Source organism: Molothrus aeneus, chromosome Z, assembly GCF_037042795.1.
Source record: "Molothrus aeneus isolate 106 chromosome Z, BPBGC_Maene_1.0, whole genome shotgun sequence".
NCBI classification, from domain to species: Eukaryota; Metazoa; Chordata; class Aves; order Passeriformes; family Icteridae; genus Molothrus; species Molothrus aeneus.
The window spans coordinates 47,282,108-47,293,994 of record NC_089680.1 but is presented as its reverse complement, the minus strand read 5'-3'; the positions used below and the strand labels follow the sequence as shown (position 1 = coordinate 47,293,994).

General features: G+C 46.1%; 1 protein-coding gene across 1 annotated transcript; it reads left to right on the top strand.

The window, feature by feature from the left end:
- The first annotated feature begins 6,671 nt into the window (after positions 1 to 6,671).
- CARTPT (CART prepropeptide) lies at positions 6,672 to 8,430 on the top strand. The gene is made up of 3 exons (XM_066569090.1): positions 6,672 to 6,815; positions 6,896 to 6,979; positions 7,410 to 8,430. Exons 1-3 carry the CDS (start codon positions 6,672 to 6,674, stop codon positions 7,515 to 7,517), a joined length of 336 nt encoding a protein of 111 aa, XP_066425187.1. The 3' UTR covers positions 7,518 to 8,430.
- The last annotated feature ends 3,457 nt before the right edge of the window (positions 8,431 to 11,887 follow it).

Below are 11,887 nucleotides of genomic sequence, written 5' to 3'. Positions count from 1 at the left end.
TATTTGGTGCTTATCAGCTCTTGTGTTTCTTTTAATTCTCCTTTGTATGTCTCCTAAAAATGCAAAGTACTTTTGCAGTCCAACAAAGAAAAACCCACATTTGCTAATAAATAATTTTTGTGAAACGGAAGTGCTGTAAGGGTCGCCAGGGATTTCAACACAGCATGAAATTTTAGATTCATGCATTTGTTGTCATCTTGTTCTGTCTCTGGCTTTCATCCAAAAAGCATTGCTTTTCTGTGTGGTTCCCTGAAGTCAAAACAACTGTTGAACCTGATGGATGCATAATGTTTTCTGGAAGAGATGGGAGGTGTGTGCTGGTATCTATGAAATCAGCAGGTTGCTGAGAGCATGTGTGAGGACGGAGACTGGCTGCAAAAGTGTTTAAACATCTTGGCGTGTGGTCCTTCTGGTAATTTTGGTTTCACAAAGACAGAGTGTTCTCTCCACAAGGATCAATGCTTTGCTCAGAGAAGAAGCCTGAAATCCAATGACTTAAGGATTCTGTGATGCTGGAGTGCTTTCTGATTATTCTGATTTATTAAGGGTAGCTTGTTGGAGTGTAAAGTTTTCAAGAACTCACTGTCTGTCATTTAATTTGTTCTCTTCAGAAACATTGTGTGCCTTGGAGAAACTACATACTGTTCTAGCTGGGAGGTGATTTCAGTTTATCTAGCTTTGCTCTACAGGTGCCCAGATAGCCATTGCAAGAAATATCCTTAACTGAGAGTCAAGTGCAAGAAGAGCCAGTGTACACGAATAGAGGTCCTCTCCTTGCTGGCCTGTGGGGAGAGGAAAGACTGCTAAGAGGAGTGATCACCCGGGGTAAGGTACTAGCTGTAATCTTCCTAGGCTTTTGTGGGAAGGAGTTCTCCTTGGATCCAGGAGGAGGATGGAAGGTCTGCTGTCTACCAGCCTTTCAAGTTGGGTCTCAGACAGATGCAAAAAAGAAAATGAAATAATTCCTTGTAATCAGGATCTTCAATGTAGGATACAGATAATGTAGACAGCCTAACGTATGTTTAGCTGTGTGGTCTCTGGCACACTTGCCAAAAATTGCACTAAAAGAGCAATTTTCCCTCTCTTTTTACCAAGATGAAATGTATCCAAAACCTGGTGTGTTCTGCACCACTAGAAGGATTACTTCTCTGGGTCTGCATTCTCATGCTTACTCTTAGTATATTAAACAAATATTTAACAGAGAATAATAGTTTAAAGTACTGCCAACTAGGCACAGAGCTGGGCTTTTTTGCCACTTTTCTCACTACACACATTTGTGAACATATCTGGCATAGATCCAAGATTTCTTGATCCTGAAAGCAAAGTGTAATTATTTATGGTTAGTAGGCTTCTGAAATGCATTTAAAAATACCCTACTTTTAAATACTGATTTATAAAATATATAAATATGAATATATTAAATATAAGCAAGGAGAAAAATAGTTCCATACCCTGAAATGCTGTTAGTGGTTTTCAATAAGAAGAAATGCACTGTATTTTCTCCTACTCCAGTTGAGTAATCAGTTCCGGCACTTGACTTTGTATTCTTAATTATAGGGGTCACTTTTGCCTGTCACTTCCAAAGCCATGAGGACTACTGCCTGTTTCTGCTAATAAATCTGATCTCTTCTGAATAATATTTTTATTTTGAATGCAGTCTTTCAATTACACTGGTCATATAATCATGCCAAGTTGGAGACAGTAACAGATAATCCTGGAATACAGGAGACAGATATGTTTGGAAAGATGCTTCTGAGAATGGTAATTCCCTGTTGCTTGTTACATCTGAAAAGACACTTGTGAAAATTTCTTCCTCTGAATATGTATGCAAGTAAAGTCAAAACACATCTCTGATTAAATAGGAGTGTTCTGACTTAATAATACTTAGCTTTGGAAACATGTTAAGTAAATGAAATTAATCATCACAGGCTTAGCATCCTATCAGCATGATATGGTTAGCAATCACTACCAAGCAGGATCTTCAGTGCAGAACAGCAGTTCAGAGAGCCACTAGTGGTTATCACTCCTCCACTACACAGCTATTTTGGAAAAGCTTTTGCATGTTACCATGCTGCATTCTGTATGGGGCACTGCATGCAGTGCCCATCATGTGTGATGGTGTTCTGATTGCTGAGATGGTCTCTTGCTGCCCAGAGAATTGCTGAAAAACATTGTTTTTTGTGGAGTCAGCAGGAGCGAGGAGTTGGACCCCATGCTTGTTCTACATTTGAAGATGTTGGTAGATCTATTCATGCTGTCTCAAAATAATCACTCAGAGCTCTCACATTTTGTCTGCCACCAGGACTCCCATGCTTTTGCAGTAGCAGCTCCTTTTTAGGTTTAACATGGATGCCATTACAACAGTAATTTTCAGTTTTCATTAGCACTGTGCTACCAGCAGGATCTCTTTTTTAGTGAAAGGAAATTTTAAAACTTAAAGGTAGCTGCCACTGTAAGGGCATAATATTTGTGATGACAGAGGCAATGTAAAAGCTGTGGGTGACTATTTCAAGACTTCTTGTCTCTGGTACATGTAACCTCTTCACTGTGGTATTGAAGCAGCTCACAACCACTAATCTGTTTCCTTACTGGAAAGGGTGGTACTTGGGATGACACTGATTTTTCAAATGGGATGACATTTGGGATGACACTGATTTTTCAAATGGAGGTTGAGGAACAAGGGAAATAGCTGTGCTATATCAAGCACACAAACTGTGGTGGACCAGAACATCACACCAGGTGCTCAAGACTTCTGGGGACCTTTGCTTCTATCTAGTCTTGCCTTGGGCATAGCTGTTCTGATCTATGTGCCTCCCTCCAGCCCTTGAGAAGAGGGGAGGCCAAGAGGTTTCCATTTCTCCATGATAGTTAGGCATGGTCTCTTTAAGAGGTTAACACTTAACTGCAAGGAGTTTAAAAGAGTCGATGCTGTGACTTTGAGGGTGTTTTCAAACACCTCTAGAGAAAGAAATGGGAAACCATGAAGGAAGTGGGCTAAGCTTCTTTTCATGTCCCTAGAGACTGTTGCAGTAAACAAGGGTTTCCTTTTCAAATTACCTTGGCTGAGGTGGTGAATTCAGGATGGTTATAAAAATGTACCCATTGCCATTTTCCTTTTTATTTTCATGGCAGCTAGGAAGGTGCTGGGAACCTGGGAACTACAATTTGGTCTTCAATCAAAATTGGTGGCAGTTTGTTCAACAAACATCAAGGCAGAGCCTCTGGAACACAATCATTACAAGCCTGCTTCCAGGGCTGAAATGAGATGTGGATAGTGCACAGCCTCTGTGATAGCTCTGCCTGCAGAAATGGAGAAGACACTGGGGACCTGTTCCCCCTACTCTTCCACCCATGTGGGGTTTGTTTATTGGGGAACTTGTAGCTTCACTGTTTGTGTGGGCATTGGTATATGTACTGTTGTTCTGAGAACCCATCTTTTATTTAAGTGGCTTTTTTCCAATCTATTACTCATCAAGATGAATTGCTATCTCCTGCTGAAATAGATGTCTTTCAAGTATGCCTCTGGACTCTTATTACTTCATCAGTAACTCTGATTTATCTTAGATTTTCCTCACTTTTCAAGGGTTCAGTAAAAAAAAGTCTTGATTCAGAAAACCAATGATGGTATATTATTTTTTAACTGTGGTTTATAAATTAAGGCAATTTAACAAGGCAGTTATAAAAGCCTGCTGCTTTCCTGCAAAGCCTTAAAGCATCCACTTTAAGCCAGATGTCCATTTTCGTGTCTCTGATTCAGTAGAGCACTTGTTCAAATGCTTGACACTAATCTCTATGGTCTGATAGTCCTAAAATCCGTCCAACTCTATGTCTGTGCCAAGCCAAAACTAGAACACACATAAATGCCTTAGAACTGCTCCCCAGCATCAAGATAAACCTCCATTATTTTCCCACTTTTAGAAGTACACTTAATTAATTGATCATGATGGATGAGTGTGATTATGAAAAGCATGTGTGACTTTCAAAATTATCCATTTGATGTACAGATGCATTAGCATCTGCACATTGGTAGTGTTCTGTTTGTACCTTGTGTGCAATAACATTTGCATGGAGAAAGTAAGCTTTGAGAAACTTGGATTAGTACTTTGATACAACAGATCTGTCTATCCCCAAGGTCTGATTGCATTTCATGTGGATTACCCAGAGCTAAGCGCTTAGGTGCCACAGGCTCCCCTCCTTCCATAGCCAGCTGTCTTATGACTGGTTACTGATGCTGTTGGAAAGTACCTGCCTTTTTGTGATTGTAAACAGTGATTTTCTGGTTTTGTATCTTGACCCCTTCCTCTGACACTCTGGTAGCCTCTGATGCTCTTCTTTAATATTCAGCTATCCTGCTGATGTTAATCCTGCTGATTTTTTGTCCCCTAGTGCTGGAGACAAAGTGTACAAAAATGGCTGAATGGGGAACAAGGGACAGTGATGTCTGCAGAGACAGTGTGATACAGACAGTAACAGGCATAGAAACTTGTGTAGTTCTGTGGGTGTCTGTAGCCAGACAGACAAAATGACTTTTGGAAACAGAAATTTGTAATTGCCTCCACATTCAACAATAATTTCACTAGAGTAGCTAACATTAAATTCAGCTTTTTACTGGAAGTGTAAGTTGGAAAGAAAACAGTGATGTTTTCTGAGCATCTCTGGTGTGTTCAACACTGCATGAGTAATCCTCATACTATAAAATATGGTTTGAAATGTTGGTCAGGCTTCACAGATGCTGCCTTTAAAGTTGAATAGGCCATATATCTGCCTCTCTGTATGAAGTTTTGCATTTTTCATAGCCTGTGTTATTTCTCTGTTCTAAGAAACTTTGTTTTGGCATACCCATCATTTTCAGTATTGCATGTGGTTGTGGTTTTGCTCCAGCCTGGGAACAAAGCCTGGACTTTGCTATGAGTGGTTTACCACCAGCCTGACATCAGAAATCTTAACCTTCCCTGTGGCTAAATGAAGCTGGAGGATCCACGCAAACAGACGAGGATCTCTAATCTGACCAGCAATTACAAATGAGACCTTTGCTGGATGTGATGATCAATAGGAGTGTGTGGGAGGAGGTAACAGCAAGAGGTGAACACACAGTACTGGAGGCAAGCAACGTGATAGAGAGATCAGAACCTCAAACAAAATGCTGCTGTTGAAAATTACTTTTTGAACCACATTCCTTTTTTTCCCTTGAAAAAATTCTCATCTGCCCGGAAAAATACATGCCTGGACCCGTTTAACTTTTCTTTAAACAAACTTGTGTGGGTGCTCACATTACATTGCCTTTTCAAGCAGTTCCTAACTCCACTTCCTAGCTTCCCTACAAATTACCACCTGTTAAGAGTTTGTTAACAAGCTAGGAGAGTTTTGTTAACAAGGTTTTCCAGTTTCCTTCTTCTCCAAACGATCCTCCCTTCACCTAAGGAGACACAGCCCATTTCCTGCTGCTGTTGACTTGCAGGCAGGAACATCCCGGTAGCCCCTTCAGAACTATGACCTTGAAGTGAAACCTCTGCACAGGCAGACCCAGCTTGTTGCCTCCTTGTCCCAGCAACCAGATGGCCAAATGTCTCATGCCAGCAAACTGCTGCTTAGCAACCCTGTTTTACCACAGCCTTGGCCCAGAGGAGGCTGGAGAAAGGCTGAGCACTGACTGTCCTTCATCTTGCATGCTCTTCCTGGCATACCACTGCTTTTCTTAATGGGAAGAGCTACCCCTGCCACTGCCATGGCCGTGAGACCTGGGCAGGCATGACTTGCCAAGGATCTTTTTAGTGACAATATTCATGGACACGAGGCCACTAGGCTGGTAGAACCAAACGTCAGTGGGAAGGTCTGAATGATATGTCTGATACTATGTCTCCTTTTGGCAACAGCACTTTTTCTTTCCCAAAACGGAGGTGGCTCCATTCCACACACAGGGTGTATAATGCTCCCCAAGAACCTGCTGAGTGGTATGATATTTTACATCAAGCACCATTCACAGTTCTGCTTGATATATTAGCAGTTACTTTTATCCTAGGCCTTTTGATGCTGCTTCTTACCTTGCTCTCGGTGGCCCTGAGCCTCCCCACACTCTTGGTTCCCACCTGTCCTTATTCAAGTACTCACATCCTCATCAGCTTATTGCTCATCACCACTACCTACCACACATCACCCCCCCCCCCCCTTCTTTAGGCTAATTCTCCCACATGGCTCTTCCTTCCTTCTAGCACATCGTGTTTTTCCTTAGCCCATGGGTACTTACCCTCCCTACTGTCAGATCCCTGTGTTGACTTCCAAGTCTAGTCTCCCTAGTCTGCAAGCCCAACTTCCACTTTCATCTCTGTGTCCAACGTCCACCCTCTCCCTCAACCGTCCCAGCCCCCAGGGGGGAGGCAATAGTTTCCCACTCTGCCCACAGCTCTCGACTGTGGACGAGCACAGGGAGCGCGGACAGGGTGCGGCTGCGCCTTCCCCTCGGCCGCCCTCAGAGACGGATCCGCTGTTTGGCCCGAAGGCCGGGGACGGCCGGCGCTTTGGAGCGCCGACAGGGGCGCTCGGGCGGTGGGGGCGCGGAGCCGTGCCGTGCCGTGCCGGCACTCGGGGCGCGGCGGCGGTGGGCGCTGACGCACGGCGGGGCGGGCGCGGCGCTATAAAGGCGGCGGCGGCGGCGGCGGCGGGGCGGCAGCACCATGGAGAGCTGCCGGGCGCTGGCGCTGTGCGCCGTGGCGGCCGCGCTGCTGCTGAGCGCCCGCGGGAACGGATCGACCCCGCCGCGCCGCGCCCGCGACCTGGGACCGCCCGGCGGCGGCGGCGCCTCCCGGGAGAAGGAGCTGGTGCGGCGGGGGCCGGGAACGGGCGGGGGGCGGCGGCGGGGCGGGCGCGGTCTGACGGCGGCTCTGTGGTCTCTCGGCAGATCGAGGCGCTGCAGGAGGTGCTGGAGAAGCTCAAGAGCAAGAGGGGACCGCACTACGAGAAGAAGTTCGGGCAGGTGCCCATGGTGGGTGTCCCGGCGGGACGGGTCGGGACGGGACCGGGAAGGGAATAAAAAGGAAGGGGAAGGGAGTAGAACAGAACGAGGCGGGACGGGACGGAATGGTAGAGGAACGGGAAGGGAGTAGAACAGAACGAGGCGGGACGGGACGGAATGGTAGAGGAACGGGAAGGGAAGGGAAGGGAAGGGAAGGGAAGGGAAGGGAAGGGAAGGGAAGGGAAGGGAAGGGAAGGGAAGGGAAGGGAAGGGAAGGGAAGGGAAGGGAAGGGAAGGGAAGGGAAGGGAAGGGAAGGGATAGAATAGGACTTGGTCTAGACGGGACGGGACGACACGGGAGAGAATGGGACTAGGCTGGACGGCACGGGACGTGACAGGACGGGACAGAACTGGGCGGCCGCTGGTGGCGGTCCCACTCACCGCCGGCCGCTGCCCGCAGTGTGACGCTGGGGAGCAGTGCGCCGTGAGGAAGGGGGCTCGCATCGGGAAGCTCTGCGACTGCCCCCGGGGGACGTCGTGTAATTCCTTCCTCCTCAAGTGCCTGTAAGCAGAGGCGTCCCGGGACAAGCCGCCGGGAGCGCAGGCACTGACGTCTGGCCGCCCCGACCTGCCGGCGACTTCCCGCAGCTCCTCCGCCCGAGAAACGCGGCGAGAAGTCCCCGCGTCGCCCGTGTAACGCTGTCCGTGACATCCGACATCCGTGGAGCTGTTTTCTTTCTCTCCCCCGCCCCACCCCGTCCTCTCCCTCCCCTCCTCCCCCGCTTGTTTTTGTCCGTCCAGGAAAATCCCGGGCCGTGCCTTGGGAGTAGAGGTGCCGGTCCCGGGAGCTGCAGTGCCGTCCCAGTGCAGACCCGAGTAGTGCCAAGCCGTGCCGGGAAGCCGTACTGGCCCCGTGCCGTGCCCCGGGCTGTTCGGCTCCTTCCTCGGGCGGAAAACTTCCACCCGCTGCCGGCTGGAGGAGCCGGGGCCAGAGGACTCCCCTGAGGTGGCTGGGGGCAGCGGGGGCAGGCGGGATGCGGGTGTGTCCAAAGCACCCTGGCCCCTCTCTCTTGCCGCCCGGCGCAGAGGACCCAGTTCGGCACACGCCAGAGCCAGCAGCCTGCAGCCGTCGGTGGGGCTCACCCGCACCGCTGGCACCAGGCCAAATCCAGCTGTGCTCACCCTGTGCTGTACAAAGTCCGGCATGAGAGAGACACTGATGGTGTGCGGGGGGTCTGGCACTAGCATGGCTGGGGTGGGGCTGGGGGGATATTGGCTGCTTTAGCAGGGCCACCACGGAGAGAAAGCTGTCTGGATTCGTTGCAAACTACCTGGGGATATCCTACTCATGTTTCTACAATGAACTGATGTATATAAATATGTCTGTCCTCCACAGGTACACTGTGTATTTCAGCAAACTCATAACGTGTTTTAATCCTTTGTTTGTCTCTAATAATAAAGTCAGTGTTCTGATGACAGTATTTTGGGTGTTTTAATTCACACATAGAAAATAAATCACATCCCTAGCACTCAGAGGAAGAGGCTGAGGGTGTCTCCAAAACTACTGCAAGCGTTACTGCGTGCTTTAGCCCGACTATCAGCCAGGTCAGGACAGGACTAGAAACCAAGGTTCATGTGTTCTGGCACTGCTCAGCTGATGTCTGCTCCCTTGCCACAGGCACCCAGGGGGACTGTGACAAATACAGAGGCCTCAGGTTTTTCTTTGGGAGAGGACAGGATGTATCCCGGCTGCAGGGACTTGTATGGGAGGCGACTACCATGAGCTGGATCGTCTGTGTTACTTTGTGTTAGATTCCAATAAATGATGGATGCCTGAAGGAAATTCTTGGCTCTCCTTTGTCACAATTCATCTGTGGGTGAATTTGTGAGAAATAGCTCTTAATTATATCAGCATGGAGATGAGGGGCTGCATGGGCCAAGGCAGACACCGGGGAAAGACATCACAAGGGAATCTTGTATTTCATGCTGGAGAGCACAAATATAGGTGAGAAACCCAGAGTTTTGTGAGAAAAAGGCTTCTGTAAGGCATTTGCTTTACTTCTAAACAGTAAGAGCACATAAGGAATTCTGACTGAAACAGTTACACAGAAGCTGACTTCAAAAAGAGACTCACCACTGCTCATTTTGCTACAGGTATTGCTACATTATTATTGCAGGTATTGTAGTTGCTGGGGTTTATTGTTGTTATTAGTTATTATTTTTCAGGACTGGAATGAGCTCTTCTTAGCCTGGAGAAGTACAAAATAAAGAGTAGCTGAAAACACCCAGAGAGTGAAGGCTGTTTTAACAGCTGGGGCCACAAGACTGAGGTGTGCCATTCATGGCCTGTGGGAATGTGTCTGTGGGGGCATCAGGAGGGGACAGTGAAATTAAAGCAGGAGCCATGGTGCACTTGGTGGGAACACTGTGAGGGAGGACTTGGCAAAGACAAATGGATATATTGTGACCAGGGCAAGAACAGTCAGGAGCGGCAGCCAGCTCTGCCTGCAACTTCTGTGACCGTGGGTGAGTAAGGCCTCTGGGGGAGGGGTGTGATAGTGCATTTGCAGGGCTGGAGCCAAGGGCCAGGTTTTATAAACTTGTAACTGCTTGCGGATGTTTTTTATGGTATTTCCCAGATATATTGTAGAAATCCTTAATTTCTCAATGAAGAATGAAACAATTTTTGTAGCATCTCTGTTTGGTTCCATACAAACAAAAAGAAGGACTTATATTTCAGTGGTTTTTATACTCTGGCTGTTTGACGGTCCTGTCAGTATTTGTTGTGCTATAGAGCACTGCTAGTGTGTCCATACAACTCTATCCTTTAAATACAGGTTTTTACTTATAGTAGCTAACAGACAGAGTGGTTTTTTGTGTGTATACAGGTATTTATAACTTATATTTAAAATCCAGGATGTAAGCTAAGCCACCCAGCTTCACTCCATGGCACCAATTTCTGGATGCATTTATTTTTCCCATACAGGATAATTTTCCATGCTTCCTTCATCTGAAACATCCCCTTTTGCTACCTTATATGGTACAATGTTATTACTTCAGGATCATTCAGAAGTGAAACTAGATTATTAAGGGGGTTTAATAACCAATGGCTGTGTCCAAGGATCTCAATGAACTGCTTGTGTAGACTGACTCTACATGTAGCATTTATTGAAGGTGTATTTACATAGAACTGGACTGAAACATGAAATATTGGACTAAATACATCAAGAAATATTCAGCTTATGTGCTGATTTTGTAGTTATTGTTTTGCCAGATTATACTGCTCAAAATTATAAATGTGGCTTACATAAAGATCAAAATCATAAATCTAAAACCTTACTTAAGGAATCAGGATTTTGGGATTGCTTTCATGATACTGACATTATGACAATACTCCCTGCAATATTGTGTGCACTAACCTGAGGGCTTTTATCTTGTTGATTATATATGACCACTTACATGACATGACAGATATTTCTACTGTAGAGATTAAAAAAAATAGGTCAGGAGAGAAACTTATGCTGTAGGAGTCAGGACAGACTTGGCATTTGAGTATTTTTCACTTGAAATAAATTGCATGAAATGACACAATATTTTAATTTAAAATATCTCCTGATTTCACCTTACTAACACTTCCAAGGTGGGCCCTGCAAACAATGTGTCCAAAACAAGAAGCACAGATTTTGAGGGTTCATCTTGGATTTAGACACCAGAGAGGATTGCAAGAAAGTTTGGATTCAATAAATGTTGTTCAGAATTAATGTGTTTACTGAGTATGAAGTATAAAAACCCAACTGCTTCAAGTCCTATTGTATTAGGAGTCAACCACAGTAAATCTGCTTGTCTCCGGCAAACTCCATCTGAAAAACAAATTTTTCTTTTTGACTGGATCTTCCAGCTAGAAAGAGCTGTGAAAACTGCCCCTGCTGGGCTGGTTGTCAGGTTATTTCTGAGTGGTGGGTTGACCAGCAGCTTCAGCTGGCCCCACAGCCCAGGGGATTCGTGCTGTGTGCCTGGGTGACTCACCCGTTTCAGAGGCTTCTGGCAGCTCCCAGGTACTTGGGTTGGGCTAAAACATTACCCCTTTTTTCAGCTACTCTGCACATGAAGACTAAAACATAGAGAGACATCATGAAAAAGTCTAGCAAAAAGGTGTTAATTCAAGAGAGTGTTTTATATAACTGATATCTGAAATAATTAAATACAGTGCTAGAAATCAAGGAATCCATCCAGAAGCCCCATCTCTGTCAGGAGTCAAACCCCAGTGAAGAACTAGTTGAACATCAAGCAGCTTGACAAAGAGGCCCAGCCAGTCTGTCTCTTTTCCTTGCCATCTGTGGGCTTTCCCCATGTCATACCTGCTAGCACAGTGCGATCCTCCTCGTTCTAGAGCAAACTTCTTCCCAGAGACCACCTAGTCAAAACTCAAAAACAATCAACTTACATTATTTATCTGCAGCCAAGTCTTCTCCATGAGACTCTACATAATTCTTGGTGTTCCTGGTGGAGGCAGGCACTGCTCCTCTTTAACCAGCATTTGGAAAATGTATGCCTGTGGGTGGCAGCCCCTGTGTAACAGATTGCACAAGTACTGAGAGGAAAAGTGAGGTTCACATTGGAAGTCACAGAGTCTGAAGGTAACATTGCATGGATAAAATGTATTTCACATATACCGAACAAACCGCATGACATCTTTTCCTGAGGTGGATTTTGCTGCTTCTCAGATTCTAGGGTGTTTTTTGTTGTTGTGGTAGGTTTGCTTTGTTCCCCCTCTTTCCCCACCCCATTTCTTTCAGTCTCTCCTTCTCTGAGTTAGCAGAGAAAATAGTTACACACTAATCAACACTTATTGATAAAATATGTGGCTCTTTTCAAGCGCTCTACTTTTTTGCAACTTGTATAGAAGTACATGACATTGCATCCAGCTAGTTGCTCTTC

What these genes read in the sequence shown, in the direction of transcription:
- CARTPT (XM_066569090.1), top strand. Translation starts at nt 6,672, where the DNA reads ATGGAGAGCTGCCGGGCGCTGGCGCTGTGCGCCGTGGCGGCCGCGCTG. An exon ending in CCTCCCGGGAGAAGGAGCTG is followed by an intron (nt 6,816 to 6,895) that starts GTGCGGCGGGGG and finishes GTCTCTCGGCAG; the next exon opens with ATCGAGGCGCTGCAGGAGGT. An exon ending in AGTTCGGGCAGGTGCCCATG is followed by an intron (nt 6,980 to 7,409) that starts GTGGGTGTCCCG and finishes CGCTGCCCGCAG; the next exon opens with TGTGACGCTGGGGAGCAGTG.